The sequence below is a fragment of the Corvus moneduloides genome, chromosome 3, assembly GCF_009650955.1.
Source record: "Corvus moneduloides isolate bCorMon1 chromosome 3, bCorMon1.pri, whole genome shotgun sequence".
Lineage (NCBI taxonomy): Eukaryota > Metazoa > Chordata > Aves > Passeriformes > Corvidae > Corvus > Corvus moneduloides.
This window is the reverse complement of record NC_045478.1, coordinates 87,167,213-87,186,040: the sequence shown is the minus strand read 5'-3', so window position 1 is coordinate 87,186,040 and position 18,828 is coordinate 87,167,213. Positions and strand designations below refer to the sequence as shown.

The following is an 18,828-nucleotide window of genomic DNA, read 5'->3' as shown; positions in this document are numbered from 1 at the left end:
GCTCCTCCTCTCCGCCCCGTGCCCGCCGCCTGCGTGAGGCCGGACCACCGGCCGGACGCGCGTCACGCGTGTGCGCGGGAATCCTTCCGGCGGGCGGCGATGGCGGCGACGCTCTGGGATTTCGGCGTGAGGGACCGCAGGAAGGCGGGCGGCGACAGCGGCGAGGAGGAGGGCGACGACGGCGGTGATGAAGAAGGAGAAGGCGGAGATGCGGGAGCGTTCACGCTGGACGAGGTGCTGCGCCTCGGCGGCACCAAGGTAAGGGAGCGGGCGGGAGGGAGCGGGAGCACGTGGCGGCCGGGAGCCCCCATCCCGGGACGGGCCCTTGGGGGGCGCGAGGTGTGCGGGGTCCCACTCAGGTGTTGGCAATAAGTCCTTTGCTTAGGGGATGGTGAGGCTCTGGGACAGATTGCCCAGAGAACTTGTGGATGCCCCATCCCTGGGGGTGTCCAAGGCCAGGCTGCATGGGACTCTGAGCAATCTGGTATAGGGGAAGGTGCCCCTGCCCATGGCAGGGGGGTTGGAACTAGATGGTCTTTAAGGTCCCTCCCAACCCAAACCATTCTGGGATTCAATGGGGAACCCTTGGGAGTGTTGGCAGATCTTGCACCAGATCTGCCCGTGACAGCTGTGCCCTGCCTTCGCAGCAAGATTACCTCATGCTGTGTGCCGTGGACGAGGAGGGCGAGCTGGTGGACGGCGGCAAGAAGGACACAATCGATGACCTGAAGGAAGGAGAGCTGGAGGCGTTCGTCAGCTCCCTGGGGCTCAGCAAGTATGCGAAGAGTTGCCTGGTGGTGGAGGGGGATGAGGATGATGGCGGCGGCAAGGAGAAAGAGAAGCCTCCAAAGAAAGAGAAAAGCAAGAAGGAAACTAATCCTCCTTCGCTAGAGGGGAAGAAAGAAAAAAAAGGAAAGGAAAAGGCAAGCGGTGTGAAAGACAGCAAAAAGAAGCAGGCTGGAGGTGATCAGGGCCAACAGCCTTCAACAAAGAAAGAAAGGCTGGAAGAAGATTTTGAATTTCATGCTAGGCAAGCAATACTGATCAAACCGGGGGGCAAATGGTATGATCTAGAATACACCAATGAATTTTCTCCAGAGCCACAGAATCAGGCACTTTTGTCCAAGTATAAGGCCCTGGCCCAAAAGCTGTATGAACGTGAGACAGACCTGTTTAAGAATAAGACAGACTATCAGAAGGGGGCCTCCTCGGCGTGGATTAAAACTGTTGTGTCCTCGGGTACCTTGGCTGACAGGATGGCAGCGATGACCCTTCTCATCCAGGACAGTGCTGTCCACAGTCTCCAGTTTGTTGAGAACTTGATAAATCTCATAAAGAAAAAGGGCAGCAGGCAGCAGAGCCTTATGGCTTTAGATACTTTCAAGGAGCTTCTCATTACAGATATCTTACCAGACAATCGAAAATTATGGTCTTTCTCGCAGCGACCGCTTAACAACATCGTGCAGATGTCGAGTGGCAACAAGGATTCAAGAGACAGGCGGTTGATACTTTGGTACTTTGAGCATCACCTGAAGCTGCAGATAGCAGAGTTTGTGCAGGCATTGGAAACAATGAGCCATGATTGTCTGACAGCCACAAAATCCCGAGCGCTGGCAGTTTCCCACGAGCTTCTCTGTAACAAGCCGGAGCAGGAGAAAGCTCTGCTGATTCTGCTGGTGAATAAACTGGGTGACCCTCAGAACAAGATCGCCACCAAAGCCTCGTATCTTTTAGAGACGTTACTTCACAAGCATCCAAATATGAAGGGAGTAGTGTGCAGTGAGGTGGAGAGGCTTTTGTACCGCTCAAACATCAATGTGAAAACTCAATATTATGCCATCTGCTTCCTAAATCAGATAGTCCTCAGTCATGAAGAAAGTGCATTGGCTAACAAGCTGATAACTTTGTACTTCTGCTTTTTCCGAAACTGTATTAAGAAAAAAGATGTTGAATCCAAAATGCTCAGTGCTCTTCTTTGCGGGGTAAACAGAGCTTACCCTTATGCTGAGACTGGTGATGAGAAAGTGAAAGAGCAAATGAACACCTTGTTCAAAGTTCTTCATCTTGTGAACTTCAGTACCAGTGTCCAGGCCCTGATGTTGCTGTTTCAAGTGATGGACTCTCAGCAGACTGTATCGGATAGGTACTATGCAGCGCTGTACAAGTAAGTGGCAGGTTTGCATGTTTATATACGTTTCATTTTAAGAGGTAGTCACCATTAATTTAACATCATAGAAACACTTATTTTGCTTTTAAGATCTGGCTAGTTTTGTGTCTCATTGGCTAAAATTTCTGATGTTTTGTATGAGCTGGAAGAAAATGCATGTGATTTCTTTGATTTAACATGAGGATAAAATAAATGATAGTGATAGGTTCTGAGAATGCAGCATGCATTTTGCCACTTTTCTGGTGGCTTGCATTAATTCCAGATGTTATTTGAAACTAATTGAGAACTGTTTCTTCTGAAATCACTTTTACAGGTACTAGCCTGCAAAGTAATTAGGCCTGTAAATTAGGCCTGTAAATAGCCTAAGATCTTGTTTCCTTTTTTTTCTTATTTTGAGGAGGGGGAATATTGTGTTAACAAATTCTTTAGATGATTTAATTTGTGTAGCTGGAAAGCCTTGTGTTATAAAAATACTACTTTTTGTTTTGTCCCCAGCTGATTGTTCAGACTCTTTATAGGATCCTTACAGGCTTCTGTTTAGTTAAATAAGGGGAAGTTACTGATTTTTTAAAAAGGGAATTCAGGTTCCCTGAGAATGTGCAATGTGTTTAAGGTCTTACCATGCCTGGCAGCCTGGAAAAAATTGGAGCAGAAAATGAACTTGCCAGTACAAATGTCTGATCTGATTGTGAAGTGTGCTGATGTCTAACCATTTTCTTTCTATTTTTTTTAAACATACGAACAAATCAGATTAGTTTCTCAACATTGAACATCTCGAATTTTGAAACTGTTTTCAGTTGAACTCAGTTTCTTTATATTTTCTTACAATATTTTGTTTACTGAGGCAGCTTTTTTGTCTTTTTAATCTTCAGTGTCTCATATATTCCAGAAATATTACACAGCTCTTGACAATTCAGGGTTGATCTTAATGGTTTGGAGTACAGGGGAGCAAACTGTCTCTAGTCTTTTAGATGGCAATCTGAAAAATGTAGATAATGGTTGTTAATAGCACTTGTTCTCCTGTGTGCATTATGACAATCAGCAATATTTTCTCCTGTGTGTCCTGCAGGAAGCTTCTAGATCCTGCTTTAGCAACATGCTCAAAGCCATCCATGTTTCTAAATCTTGTCTATAAGTCTCTGAAGGCAGATGTAGTGCTACGGCGCGTGAAGGCCTTTGTGAAGAGGCTACTTCAAGTCACCTGTGGACAAATGCCACCCTTCATTTGTGGAACCCTGTACCTTCTGTCTGAGCTCCTGAAAATAAAACCAGAGTTAAGGGTCCAGTTACAGGATCACGTGGTATAAGATTATTTCTTTATCTCATTGCTTTTTCAATAAGAGCTGTTTTCATAAGCACCTTTCCCTAACTTGTTTATTAGTAACCATTTGCTAAGATGTTTCTTGAGGTGGGGAGGGACCATTACATTTGTGTGTTCTAAGCAGTAAAGTTCAATTTTAAGTGCCGTATCAAGGACAAAAATCTCTATTTCTTAAACATCAGCCATCATTTGTTTAGATTTTTATAAGTAGCTCAAGAACTTTATGTGCATTTTACTAAAAAATCAGAGTAAATCTGGAAAGTAAAAGCTGTTCGCTAACGTTTTTTGTTTTTTAGGAGTCAGATGATGAAGAGTGCTTTAAGGATCAAGAAGAGGCTGAAGAGGATGAGGAAAAATTTGTGGATGCCGACAAAGAAGTAGAAGATGAAAAGAGAAGTACAATGGAAAGTTCTGCTAAAACAAACAATTCAAATTCAACAGCCTCGTGGGTGCATCATCTGAATATGGGAGGTAAATCGGCAAGAAAATATATAATTTGACAGCTAAGGGTCCATAACAGTGACATGTTGGTCAAGAGTTTTGTAAGATTAAGTGATTAAATCATTATTTTAGTTTTTAGATGAAGTTTGGTTGAAAGCAACCAGTCAGCTCAATTTATCTGTTACCTCAGCAGTGATGAAAAAACTCTATGACTATTGTGTTTCCCTTCATGCAGTTTGTAATAAACACATTATTCGTGCCTTGGCATTAACAGGCCTGGAATTCTTTGCTTCCACGTTCAAACATCTTCCGAGCAGTGTAGCCAAGGTTAGGATGTGTAGCTGCTCTGTCGCTTGTGAAGCCTGCTAGAACAGTTTGTCCATCTTTGAACTCACGCCCAGGTTCACTCCTCCCTGAAGGCCCTCGGGAACAGGCCAGGGGTTTCCAGGGCCTTCCTTGGAAGCAGGTAGGAACTCAGCCTGTGCACCTGATCATGCACTGTGAAGGGCAGCTGAATACAGCCTTTCCCTGCTGCCAGATGAACCCCTGGTATTGAATCCCGCTCTTCGGCTCTCCTGTCGGATTATTTACTTAAGAGAGATGGGGCTATGCAATTACACAGGATTTATTGTTTAAAATAAGAAATAAGACAACAGTCTCGAGGCATGAGATTTGCAATAACTCATCATAATGGCGTATAGTCACAAAATTCAGGGTTCCATGGCAATTTGTAACTTTCTAATCCAATAGGCACTTAAAATGAAACTTTGTTTTGGCTTTACAACCTCCCACCTGTGGTACTTCTCACTGCAGTGGAGCTGTGTCTTGACCAATAACTCGTCAGGTCACGTACACACAGATACTTCTATTATAACATCTAAATTCTTAACTTAAACTATAAAATCACATTATTATACTTAAAACCCTTCACCATAACACCCAACACATACTTTTACTTGTAACTATAGAAACATAGGTTTGTGATTCTCTTGCTTAAGGTCTATAAACCTCTGTCAATTATGCCAGACCTAGTTTCTTCCAAGGTTGTAAATCAAACCCACCACTAACTGCAGAAGTTTTTACTCCTCTGTTTCCCACACCTGGCTTGTCCAGCTGGGAGTGATGGGCAGCATTACTGTCATGGGGAAAAGAGAATAATACTCTTGTAAAGTTGCCTGAGAAAATTTAAGTTGTTTTGCTCCTGTCCACCCCTCAGGCAGGAAGAGTGGAACTTCCTATGATCCTATGCACCGAAGTCCTTTATACTGTGGTGCTGAAAGTACAAGCCTTTGGGAACTGAAGAAGGTAGGATATTCTTGCACTGCTGTTGCTGTATTTATTAGTGTGGCCCTTGTATGAAGAGAGAAAAAGAACTTGGTTGTTCTTGAAGTAGCTACTTGAGTAACAAGAGAAAGGTTAAAGCTGACACGTTGTTCAGCTTTAAGCTTGTGTATGTTCCATACAATACTGATGTTCTTGAGTAGGGAATAGGAATTTTTTAAGTGAAGATTTGGACAATAATAATATTTTTTGACTATTGGATTTTAGCTTTGATGATTGAAGCTTTCTAGCGTTGACTTAAAATTGTAAGTGAAAATGTGTTTAATGCAAAAATAGATTAGAACTTGAAGTTCTTCAGTTGTTGAAGTGCAGAGCACATCAGCCTTGCACTACTATGCGTATGTCTGTTATTTGGTGAGTCATGGAGTGATCTTAAAACATACTTTTTAATTAGAAATAAATTACTCATCTTTTTCAGCTTTCTGAACATTTTCATCCATCTGTGGCCTTGTTTGCAAAAACAATACTAGAAGTAAGTGCTTTTGCTTGTTTGTTGCTTTGAAGTTTGATACTTTGTGTTAGGTGTCTTTTGCCATTTGAAAAAATACGTTATTAAGTCTCCTTGCACTTTGTGGGTAACTAGCAGCTCTGCAGAACTCTGTCATACACTCAAATGCCAAGCTTTGCATGGAATTGCAGCGTTATATGTAAAGGAGACTGCTCTCAAAAATTTTAACTTTGTAGAAGTGTAGGTATTACGTGATTCTTAAAGCTTTATTAAGAGTTTTTTTGTATCTTTTTATTTATTTATTTAAAACATGGGGAGCCCTACTACAGGGGCAAATTCTTTTAAAAATACTGTTGTAGTACCATGCCAAAAGTGCTCAAACCTATACAAATATGTATTTAAAATATTTATTTTTCATTTGAATATATGGTATTGAAATGATGCGGAGTATTAATTGCTGTTAGCACAGTACATTGCAAGGCAGTTTATCACTGAAACAAAGTGGAGGAGGTGTGTTTTAGTTACGAAAATATTGAAATTGCAAAAGGAAAAACCTGGTCAGGGTTATGTGGTTTAGTATCCCCAAGTCCTTATCTTTATAAAGTATGTTTTAATATTGTTCTTGAGCTGATTGAGTCCTCTGTGTTTAGATGGTGTCTTCCTAAAATGAAGACCTTAATGGTTTTTGGCTTTTTGCGTCTTTCAGGGAAATCACATTCAGTACTCTGGTGACCCTTTGCAGGATTTCACGTTAATGAGATTCTTGGATCGCTTTGTGTACAGAAATCCCAAACTCAGTAAAGGCAAAGGTAGGCACTTCCCTGTACCATGTGATCTTGGTTACAGGTGCTGTCCAAATTCTCATTCTCTCCGACTGGCCTTGTCAAGTATCTGGGGTGCATGTGGTGGAACAGAGGAGTGGCATCAGTCTTCAAGGCTGCAAGAGAGATGTCTGCAACCCAGAACCAGCCAGCAGTCACATCCCCTCACACCTGCAGTGCAGAACTGCTGACTTTGCAGGAATAAGCAAGGGATAGGGAGATGTAAAGACTGCAGAATGGCTGAGGCTGGAAGGGACCTCTGAAGTCATGGGCTCAAGCAGAGACACCTGGAGCAGACTGTCCAGATGACTTTGGAGTGTCTCCAAGAGTGGAGACTCCACTGCCTCTCTGTGCAACCTGTGCCAGCACACAGTTGCCCTCACAGTGCAGAAGTGTTTCCTGATGTTCAGATGGAGTCTCCTTCATCAACTTAGTGACCCATCCCTTGATTCTCTCCAGTATGCACATGTCTGACTGGGGAGCCCAGACCTGGGCACAGGGCTCCAACTGTGGTCGAACAAGTGCCAGGAATTCCATCAGCCTTCTTTGCTGCAGGGGCACAGTGCTGGCTCACGGTGAACTGGGTGTCCACCAGGACTACCAGGGTGTTTTTAGCCAAGCTGCTTTCCAGCTGGGCAGCCCCCATTGTGTACTGGTACCTGGGGTTGCTCCTCCATTAGTGCAGGACTGTGCACTTGCCCTTATTGAACTGCAGGAGGTTTCTGTCAGCCCTTTTCTCCAGCCTCTTAAGGTCATTATGGATGGCAGCACAACCCACTGGTCTGTCAGCCACTCCTAACAGTTCTGTATCAATAGTCATAAAATAAATATTCCTCTCTGATTTATATTCTGATACAGAAAACACCAGCAGTGTGGTAATGCAGCCAAAGAAGAAGCAGTTTATGAAGGATATGCAGAACCTTGCAGGTAAGTCAGCCCCTTAATTCAGTTAAGATTATGATGACTAAAAAATCCTTGGTTGATTGATGTAGATGTGTCATCTGCACTATCTGTGCTGTTTGTCTTAGCGATAAAAGAAAGTGCCATCCATCAGGAGTGCAGTGGTGGTGCCTGATCTTCAGGATCAGACCTCATCTTCTTGTAAGGATGTATGGAATCTCCACAGATGGAACTTTGGATCCACTGAATCATTTTAAGAAAAAATGACATAGAGAAAGTCAGTTACTCTATAGCCATTTTTATTCTGTTTATTATGATTGAAAAATGGCTTAAATACCAGGAAAATGGATCTATATAATTATTTAAATCACATTAAGCTCTTTCACTGAATGGTATTACTCCATACAATGCTACAGCTGCAGCTGTTGTTAGGAAGAGTGTAAGGTATCTTTAGCACTGTTATTTTGCTAATAGTCTTCCTGCCTCCAGGAATAAGCTGCCTTTTGTCCAGTCCCACTATTTCCAACAGTCAAGAGCAGGGTTTGGTGTAAGAACCAGCAGTTAAAAAACCAGGGCAAACTATCAGTAAAACATGCTGCTTGAGGACAGAAGAGGTACCATCTTCTGCAGTAGAGTCTCTGTAGCATTCCCAGGGATGTGCTTTCCTGCCAGCTTTGGGTCTGTTGTGTTGCAGAGAGGTTTTAGTTATGCAGATTAGTAAGTACTGATGTACTTTTATGGCTGGTTTTATGGCTGGTAAAGCTTAAAATAGGAGTTTTAGCCTATAGAGTTTGTCACATTCTTTAGTTTATTCTGAGTTGAAGGAGCAGACTGAGGATTTAGGAGAGAATTTGGGGAATTTAAGTGTTTTACAAATGAAACATGATACAAAAATATGGATATATTAATACGGCTGCAAAAGTCTGCAGCTGTTGCATGTAGCTGATCTCTGATGAAGTGTAGGGAGCTGAGATTGCAAATCCTCTGGTACCTTCTGCTATTCATTTGAAGAGTCCTCTGAGTAGGCTGATCTGATTTCAGAAACTTGGACCCATTGTCACTTAGAAGTGATTATAATTTGTACCTACTGAGGTAATCTGTAGCCTTTCTTCTTTTGATTTACTTGTGAGGAGGAGGGAAGGGGAATGTGAGAGGGTAAAAAGCTCCTCCACGGGGAACCTGGTCATTACCCTAGTTGATCTGCTGTTGCAGTGTCATGTTTTGCCTCAGTTCCTCAGAAATGGAGGCAGGTTGAGGCTTGATCCCTTCCTCAGTGTGCTCAGCTGGTGCATGGTCCTGCTCTGCAGCTCCTGACAAGCATTTCTACTGCCAGGGAATGCTGGGCAGAAGTGATTTCAGTGTTTTAGTGCGTGACAGCAGGTTCATCTTACTCCCTACTTCTTTTCCCGTTATTGTTTTAAATGTATTCCTGCTGCGGTGATTGCAACCCCCTGCCTTGCTGATACATAACTGAGAACCTGGTTAGAGCTGTGCCATTTGAGTGTTTCCATAGGGTCTTCTCCATACTTCACACTGGAGTACACTATATACACTGTTAGTTTGAAGAGCTTTTCAGAAAAGCTCCCCATTATTGAATGGATGACACCCTGTGTTTGCTTCTGTCTGTGTGTGCTGCTTAACCTCTGAAAAGAATAACCATTATTTCAACTTGAGGTAAAATCAGTTCTTTTTTTTGTTTTTGCAGTCAACAGTAAGGAATTCCGGGCCAAAGATGAAAGCAAAATCCCAGTGGATGAAGTGTTCTTTCACAGGTAGTGGAATACTTGTGAACATTCATTTTAGGTGTTGGTATTTTAGTGCAATGGCATTAAAACCCACTGCATTTTGTAAGTAATCTCTGGTATTTCAAGTATTTGCGAATTTTGATTAATTTGAGTGACTTAAGATGATAGTGCTTTTCTTGGACATAATTTTAACGTTTGTCAAAAGCACTTAGGAAAGAATATCACCTATGAACAAAGGCAATCGGGGCTTGTAGTCCAAAATTAAGTAAGTTGACATTATAATAAAGCCTTAAGTAATGGGTAATGGTGAATATCTTGTGGGTTGTAATTCTTATGCATTAGAGGTATATATAATGAAAGCTGGAATATAGCTGGTTTATGTTATTAGCATCAAAGCTTATTAGAATGGAACAAAGCAAAAAAAGTCAGAGGAGCTATTTTACAGAGTATTTAATTTTTTGTTACTCATAGTTCTGTTTCTTTGAATTTCCTTTCAGATTATGATGTAAAAATGCAGTTGTAGTACTAAAATTGAAGTGATATGCATTTAGCAAAGATTTGTTTTTATTAGATCAAAATACTGGTTACCTGTGTCTTCTTAGGAAATTAGTATTTGAATTAACTTCATTTATTTTAAATTAATTGCTACTATAATATTGAGGAATATAATACTAATAAATAAATAAAATAGTAGTGTTAGTTTTGAGATTAAAGAAAAGCATCTTAAAAACATACCCCTGTCTGAAAAGTTAGCAGTATTGTTACATTGAAGATGGCTGAAACTGAGATTACACATTTAAAGTCTTCTGTAAAAAGTACTCTTTTTTATATGGTCAAAATTGCTTTCTTTGTTTGGTGATTCTTTAACATGAAATGAAGGTGAAAATGGCTGACAGAAGATAAAACTAAGGCCCAAAAGAAGAGGGCTATGGGACAAAATTTAATAAAACTTGATGGGTGAATATCTTTTATATTTTTTTCCCAATTGTATTCAAGTTGAACTTGATCCTTTCTTCCTTCTCAGTCTAAGGCAGATTTTTACATCTTTCTTGTGCCCTTTTATAAATTCATTGTGTTAAAAATAACTTCTGGCATGTTTGGCCAATGGAATGTTATTGTTTTAAATATTACAGTAGTGACTGATTCTTTGAAAAACAAAGGAAATACAAATCTCTTGATTTTAGGTATGTTTGAAACCATCACTTACAGTTTTCAACTGGCAACATACATGGGAAACAATTTGCAGGTTGTGTCTGAGAGCAATATATTATTTCAGATTTTATTCAAAGTTCGATAAGAAGAGAGAGAAACAAAAGCGTCTGGATGATGAAGAAAGCGTGGAAGATGTGGATGATGATGAATTTGAAAGAGCATTGGGTAAGGCTGTGTTCTTCCTTGCAGTAACTATCCCAGTATTCCTTGCTTTTTCAACTTATTAATGTATCCTTTTTATAGTTCATATTGTGTAAAATAACCAGATAGAGGAATATGGGAGTGGGAGACAACTGGCTTTCCAGTTGCCCTTTATGCTCCTGCAGACAGCAGTTCCTGCTATCCACCGTGTGAGCCAGCTGGGTGGCCACTTCTCAAGGGAGTTCTTGCTCCCACCACTGCAGTAGTCAGCTCATTTGAATGGCTGGAAGTTGTCTGATTTTGAACTTACACCCATGAATGGCAGTTCATGCCCTTTTGTTCTTTTCCTAATGTAGTCTGAGTAACCTTTCCTAACAGCATGTAACATTTGCCTCTGTTTTTTCTTCACTGCTTGGCCTTTTTCAATCTTGCTTACAGTTTCTCTCATCGTTTCTAACATCTTTCATGAGGTTATGAATTCAGTAAGGTCGTTGGCAAACTTCTGCAGTAATCTTAGCTCTTCTGTAGCATGTACTTTGCTTTGGAATGAGTGTATTATTTGTTCCAGAATTTAAATTTGTTAGTGTACCAGGAAATGTCTATTCTTTTATTATTTCAAAATTTACTTATACGTATTTTTTAAAAAACCCAGTTAGCTCTATAACTATTTTCTACAGTATTTCAAGATAATTCTGAATTCTTGTATCAGGGTCCTTACTTAGTGACTCAATTAATATGGTCTTAGTTATGACAAGAATCTGTTACTAATTGTGTTTGTCTTTTATTGTTAGTATCTCTAATGAGAATTTGCTTCATAAATTCAGAAGCTTAAAATAATGACCCTGTATCTAAAGATTAGATATTTTGCAATGCTAGAATCATAGAGTGGCTTGGGTTGGAAGAGACCTTAAAGATCATCTTGTTCCACCCCCACTACATGGGCAGGGACACCTTCCACTAGACCAGGTTGCTGAAAGCCCCATCCAACTTGGCACTGAACACTTCCAGGGATGGGGCATCCACAGCTTCTCCGGGCAACCTGTTCTAGTGCCTTACTACCCTCACAGTAAAGAGTTTTTTCCTAATACATAATCTAAACTCTCTTTCAGTTTGAAGCCATTCCCCCTTGTCCTCTCACTTCATGCCCTTGGAAAAAAGTCTCTCTCAGCTCTCTTGTAGCATCCTGTAGGTACTGCAAGGCTGCAATAAGGTCACCCTGAAGCCTTCTCCTCTCCAGGCTGAACAACTTTAATGCTAGGAGAGGTGCTCAATCCCTCTGGTCATCTTTGTGGCCCTCTTCTGGACTTGCGCCAACAGGTCCATGTACTTACTGGATGCAATGACTTCATATGTCTTGTAGTAACATCATTTGTCTTTCTCCCTAGATACATTTGAAGCTGCTGATAATGCCGTTGTTGGCCAGGATGACCTTGATTTTGCTGGGTAAGGCTTCAGATTGGTTCTTATTCCTCTTGTCTTAATATCTTACATAGAGTTTTACTCTGTGAAACTAGATAGACTTTTTTCAGAAAGGCTCAGAATATCACCTTGCAAAAAAGGCAGTATCAGTTTTACACTGAGTAATGCTGGTTTTCTGCGTGTCCCGTAACGGATCATGATGACCTTGTGATGCTTAATAGTCCTTACATGAGACCTGTAGGGACCCAGTAAGCAGTGTAAAGTCTTGTTTTTCATTGTCTCAGGTTTCTATTCGAGAATTACCAAGTACAAAAGGAAGCACTGCTGCCATAAGGACTGGTTGTAACCGGACCTAACACAGTTAATAAGCTTTGTGAGATCCAGAGTCAGAGAGCTCAGTTCTCCTGAAGTCAGAAGTTTCAATAATCATAGAATCATTTAGGTGGGAAAGGACCTTTAAGATCATCGAGTCCAATTGTAAATAATGAAGTAGCCTCTATTTTACTCAAAGTATCTATAATGCAGTGTTTGAATTTGCACAGAGACTTTTTCCCTTGAGGTGACAGGAGAGTTAAAGACTAAACTCCTAGTGAAACCTGAAGCATTTTTGTGATCTTGACTGGTGTTTAACAGAGCAGTTTGTGTGTTTTACAGAAAAGACTTTCTGAAAAGGAACAAAGACACAGAGGAGATAAAATACTGAAGCTGACATTTTGGCTAATTTCAAAATAGGATTCTGTCCAGAAGTTCTTAAAATAGTTGACTTTTATAATACAGCTCCCTATACTAATGTTGAAAACGTGGCTCAGTGTATAATACATATATTTTAGGTTATAGCCTACATTTGCAGTAGTTTGCAATGACGCTGAACTTTCCTAACATAGTGTTTGCCAGTAGATAGATGTCATCTAGATGCAAACAGTGCTTTTCCAGATGAAGCGCTAAGCTTGTTACATCTTCTTTTAGTAATATAAAAAAAAATGCCAAAGGTGGCAAGAAAGGCCAGAGTGGTGAGGGATCTGGTGCTGACTGGGAGGATTCTGATGATGAAGATGACTTCAGTGATCTGGATGATGAGGAAGTCTCCTTGGGAAGTATGGAGGATGACTTTGAAGAGGATATGGATGAAGAGGGAGGTGTATTTATGGATGTGTCTGAAGATGATAACGACCTAGGTAAAGTGCCATTTATTACTAAAAAACACAGAGAAAAGGCTTTAAAAATAGGTCATCTAATATGTAACTACGTATGCAAATTCCAATTTAGCTATCTAGGTGGGAAGCTTGGCTTTTAAACAAAGAAATGACAAGTCCTTCTATGTACAATGAAGTCTTAAGGGAAGCATTTCCTGGCACAGTCTCCTAGGCGAGAGTGGGAATTAGGCATCTGGGTGTAAGAACTTCCAAATGAGAAATGTTTCTTTCATTCTGAAAACACTGGCATAGCAAAAGTAGCTTTATACACAAATAACTGGCTGCAGTAGGCATTAATACTTAAAGAGCTCAAAGAGAAAACTAAAAAAAATGGTAATTGGTAATTTTTTTATTTCTTTAATGTTGATTTCTTTTAGATGAAGTACTTAAATTGCTGTCTCACAAGTAACAGCTTACTCTTCTAATACAGATATGCACTCAAGTTTTTATTACTACTGTAGTAGTAACTGATTTTTGCACCTGCATGGTGCTACTTGTTCAACTGAAAAGCACAGTTTACACAGAATACAAAGCATGTGGCTGGAAAAACACAGATTAATGGACTATTTAAATGAGTAACTAAAGGTCACAGGAAGATGACCGAGGGTAGAAGAGGTAAACTGTTCATACAGTTGTTAACACAATCTTTCATGAGATTATTAATTCACCAAACTTACCACACAGACATTCACGGTTTACCTAATGCCTGCTTCTAGCTTTTGTATTTTATGTGTCCTAGTATCATTCCCTTCTGGTGCTGTGGAAAAAAGCATAAAGAACAGCACACCACAGACCAATTTTTAATTGTCTAGCTTGAAGAAATACTAGATTTGCTTGTGTGCACTGCCTTTTAAAGACCTGGACCAATATGGCAAATATGCCTAAAAAGGAATTTTAGTCTCTGCTGCACTTTAAATACATGTACATGGTGTGAGAGTTGGAGACTGATGTATTTGGGTTTTTTTTTCTATCAGACCCAAACAATGACAAGCAACTGAAATCTGTCAGTAAAAAGGGCAAGAAAAAGAAAGATACGACTTTTGCGGGATCGCTGGAAGGTAAGAAAACACTGACATGAAAGCTTAATACAAATAAAAGAGTCCAAAGAACTTTGGAATCAGAGATTTACTACAGTAGATTATCACATTTTGGATCTAGGTTCAGATTTAAATAAACCATAAATGAAAAGGAGGTTGTCCCCCAACCAGCATAATTCAGAGTAACAATCTGCTGTTGAAGAGCTGAGAGTTGAAGGAGGAATTTTGAAGTAGGGTGGAGTTGTACTGGTGGTTTGTGCATCTGTTACTCACACCTGATGCACAGAGTTGTCCTATTTAATACTTGCTTGGAGACTTTTTTCCTTTTCTTTTAGGGAAGGTGGGTAACAAAGGTTCCCAACGTAGCTAATTCAGATGACCTCATGAAGAAAAGTTTTAAAAATTTAAAACATGGTAAAACTTTGTTTTAGTGTCTTTGGGGACTTGAAGTTCTGTCTCATAAGAATACTACTCTTTGTTTGAAGGATCCAGCCGAGGAAAGAAGAGGAAACTCCAAGATGCTGGTATACTGGCATCTGCAGAAGAGGTGAGTTTGATCAGTGCTTAACAAAAAGTGATCAAGCATTTTACCTGTTGCTTTGTAACAGAATACCAACATTTCTCTCTTTATTTAAAGTTTGGCTATCTGCTGGATGAAAACGCTGGGTCTAAGTTTGACAATATTGGAATGAACGCCATGGCCAACAGAGACAATGCAAGTAAGTACATGCTGCAGGTAGCTGACAGTCGTAGTGCTGTAATTTACTTCTTTCCCTTCAGGTTCTGTACCCGAAAAGATGAACCACCTTTAACTGGAATACAGGGTCAGAAACCACACAGCAGGGACAGTAGCTCAACGTCAGTAAGATGTGACAGTTTTCTCCAGTGACGTGCGATGCCCAGCGCTAAATATGAACTGGGAGTAGTGGAGTGAGTAAGGCTTCAGAAAAGAGGGAGAGGCTGTCCTTGGCCCTTTCACACTGTAAGCAGGGACAGGCAGGATGCTCTTTGCCAAGCCTTCGTGTGAATTCCGCTCAGGTAAAGTGCCCTTGATTCCTTGGGAAGGGAAGGCAAGGCATAAGGCATGGCTGTCTTTCCCTACCTACTGGACTGTCTCCTCGCAGTATCAGTGAAGCAGAAAGTAGTTTCCCCAGAATAATTCTCATGAATTGTGTATATGCTGGTTGACTAAAGCTTGTAAAGCTTTTACAAGTCTTGCTGGTGTCACTTGAAAAATGTTAGGAGCACTCAAACACTGCTTCTAACACAAGCGTGTCTGGCATTAATAAAATACAAAGCAATGCCTAGAACTCTGAGATGGTAGGGTTTGTTTTGTGAAATGAAAAAACCCACAGCTTTCTCAAAAACAAAAGGCAGTTTGCACTTTATTAACATTTATAAATACAGCAGTCAACTTTTAACTTTAACATGATTCATCTGTATGCCACATCATGGTCAGAGGTATCCATCGGCTCCTTATTTCTCACCTTGCCTCCTACAGATGTCAAACAGATCCAGTGGGAAATAGAGCGTGACAAGTGGCTTCACAACAGGGATGTGAAAAGCATCATCAAAAAGAAGAAACAGTTCAGGCACAGAGGGCTGAAAAACAAGTACAAAGGCAAGAAAGTGAGAAGATGAACTGGACTTTTTGATGTGGAGATTTTAAAAACAAATATTCTTAAATAGTTTTTTATTTAATCACACATCTTTCTTACTTCAGTTCTTGCTGCTTAACCATGTCATTTGGTCATTCTCCCTTATGCCATGAATTCCAGACCACTCATTGGATTTGTAATAAACTGAAAAATAGGAAAATCCATGTCAGCTCTAAGTTAGACATATCTAAAGAGCAGCCACTTTGTGGCTAGTTTTATTTCGTGTATAGCCCTCCAGTTCTGAGGTCTCTATCCAACAGTCTGACATTCTATCCATGCCTTAACAATAAAAACTTCAACAGTGTCTCCTGGGGAAAGTTTTAAGCAATAATAAGATCGGTTTTATACATTAAGATGCAACAGAAGCTTCAGCCATCCTTCTGAAGCCAACGACTACAAACCCACCTTCCAGAACTGATGGAAACCTCTTCTGCATTGTGTATCTGAAATCTGACAAGAAAGATAAAGTTACTTTCCCAGCATATGTTAAGATGAATAATTAACTACACTATTTTTCTAACTCCATCTGTTTTATCGAAATTTGTTTGAGCTCTTTATTTACAGCCACCATTAAATAATGTGAGAGGAATTTATTTTTTTAAAATAATTCCAGAGACTGTACTCAGGTTACTCATCCGTGCAGCCCCATCATCACAGCGTTTTCTGAGCTTCCTCACAATTGTGATAACCAAGTCCAAGCTACAGATTCACATGAAGCTGCATGCCTCTCACAGACTGACATGCAAATAAAACCAGGGAAAACTGCTTTGTTTCCTTGTGCAGATTTAGATGTTCACTGAATTGTTCTGTGGGCTGCTCTAACAACCCAATAGAAAATCACAACAGGTTTATGCTATTTTAATTATTTCAGCAGCTCATAAAAGGATCTTACCCACTCCAGTACTAGCACAAAGAAAGCAGTAAAAGCCTCACTCTGAGCTCACTGAGCTGCTAGATTAGCTCACTGCACCTTACAGAACTGCAGTTGAAAAAAATATGCAAATGCATGTAAGAACTAGGACCTAGAACTGAAAGAGAGGAGAAAAAAAACCCCAAAGATGAATGCCCAGCACCAAGTTACAACAATAGGCTGAAAATATCTGTTCTCCATATTTTTTTGTTATATGTATTTTCTGATAAAAATGCAAAGACAGCTGAAATTTAACAGTCTGGCATCACCTGGATCTTGGAAAACAAATGCAAATCGATGTAGAGTAGGTGAAGCTCAGCTTGAACTTGGCATGAAGACCACACCACTGCCAAAATGGGTGGACTCTTGCCCTCCCAGCAAAAGCAGCAGCTGCCTTTTGGCTCGCCCTGACCCTGCAGGTAGCAGGACAGGCTCTTTCCTGCAAGGACACAGATCTGTCGAACCAGCGCTGCACCCTGCAGAGCCCTGCACGCAAAGTAAGGCCGCTGCCCTGCAGAGCAAACTTCCTTGTAGTAACCAAACCGGTGGTTTGCTTATTATTTCTGTGTTACCTGGGCACGGAGTTGTAAGTCTAAGACACCTGAGAGACCGAAGCTAAATAATCCGGAAGGCGACGCTGGCCGCCTCCAGCAGCCGGGTTTGTCCTCGGCCTGAGCAATGTCGCATCAGAGGCTGCGAGACCCAGACACAGCCGGGACCTCCCTTCAAGGCCTCAACACCAGACGCCTGAAACAGGACTGATCAATTCCTGCCTCATTTGCGGACAGCCTCTCTTTTAAATCCTTACCTGGCCCGCTGCTGTTACTACAAAAACATGCAAGAGTCGGCTTTGCTCCTGGTGTGGTCGCGTGCTGCCTCCCGAAGGATTGCTCGCGGGCTTGGGTTTGTAAAACTACAGTAGCAGCTCGTTCTTCAGAGGTATATCCTCGGGGGTGCGCCCAACAAGCCACCCCTGCGTACCCGCACTCACCCAAGCCGAACTCCTGACGCCAACAAGGCAGGATTTCCTTACAAAACCCGGGCGGTGCGCGGTGCTCCGCGGGCACCGCCGGCGGCCCCCGCGCGGAGGAGCCTCCCCTCTCCTGCCCGCCCCCCAGCCCCATCAGGACGCGGCCCCCGCCCGCCCCGCCGCACCTTGGCTGCGGTCCATGGCGCGGTAGAGCAGGAGGGCGCCGAGCAGCCCCGCCGCCTCCAGCAGCAGCAGCCCCCTCACGACGCGCCGCGCCATGGCCGAGGCCCGGCGCCTTCCGCCGCCCGCAGCAACGCGCAGGCGCCGGCGCACCAGGGGCGGCCGCACGGCCCCGGCCCGGCCCGGCCCAGCCGCTGAGGCGGCCCGGCGGCCGGTCTTGCAAAATACGAATTGTGTAAAAATGTTCTCAGGAAAGGATGGGCTTTGGTCTTTGCATACTTTCCGGCCTGATCAACGAGAGAAGAGATTAATCCGTGAGGCAGATAGCGGCTAACAGGCGAGCACTAAGTGATGCCCAGGTGTTAGAAATACAAATCGCTTGTCAATAGAATTTATTTCTTAAGGTCTTGGGCCCGATATGCTTCAGTAATCTCAGACCTAGGGAGAGGTTAGTAATGCCAGGCGAGAAGGATGTACTACTGATAGTGGACACAAAGAATGCAGCATTTATGGGCCACAAAGACATCCAGCAGAAATAACCATTGTAAGGAAGAAACTGATAATGCCACCTCTGCTCTGACTGGGTAAAAGATAATTTATGGCAGGGGCAGATTGTGACCACCGACTCATGGCCAAGAACCCAAGAAAACCACCAACCCAAAAGAAGAGAAAGACTGAGCACGTGGGCTGATTAGCATGAGAAGCAAGAGAATCCTTAACCAACAGAAGATAGAAGACTAATTAATGAGGGGACTATGTCACTTGCAGCCAATGGACACTAATTCCTTTGTTTGCTAAATTGTATAAGTAGTAAAAACTTTTGATAGTTGGCATGCTTGATTTGTGGAATACCTCAGAGCACCCAGGCTTGTGCAACTCTGAAATAAAAATCAGTGTGTCTCCCAAGTGTCAGGAAAATTAATC

General features: G+C 41.8%; 1 protein-coding gene and 1 long non-coding RNA gene across 2 annotated transcripts; one reads left to right on the top strand and one right to left on the bottom strand.

Moving 5' to 3' along the window:
* The first annotated feature begins 71 nt into the window (after nucleotides 1-71).
* CEBPZ (CCAAT enhancer binding protein zeta) lies at nucleotides 72-16,366 on the top strand. The gene is made up of 16 exons (XM_032102596.1): nucleotides 72-258; nucleotides 648-2,164; nucleotides 3,237-3,468; nucleotides 3,785-3,959; nucleotides 5,146-5,234; nucleotides 5,689-5,742; nucleotides 6,425-6,527; nucleotides 7,398-7,466; nucleotides 9,145-9,211; nucleotides 10,461-10,561; nucleotides 11,923-11,980; nucleotides 12,923-13,131; nucleotides 14,124-14,207; nucleotides 14,672-14,733; nucleotides 14,824-14,905; nucleotides 15,688-16,366. The coding sequence occupies exons 1-16, from the start codon at nucleotides 100-102 to the stop codon at nucleotides 15,825-15,827; spliced, it is 3,201 nt and encodes a 1,066-aa protein (XP_031958487.1). The 5' UTR covers nucleotides 72-99; the 3' UTR covers nucleotides 15,828-16,366.
* LOC116441072 lies at nucleotides 15,549-18,049 on the bottom strand. The gene is made up of 4 exons (XR_004238871.1): nucleotides 17,910-18,049; nucleotides 16,250-16,294; nucleotides 15,905-15,988; nucleotides 15,549-15,788 (listed from the first exon to the last, which is right to left on the bottom strand). It is a non-coding gene; the product is annotated as an uncharacterized LOC116441072 (long non-coding RNA).
* Nucleotides 18,050-18,828: the final 779 nt, after the last annotated feature.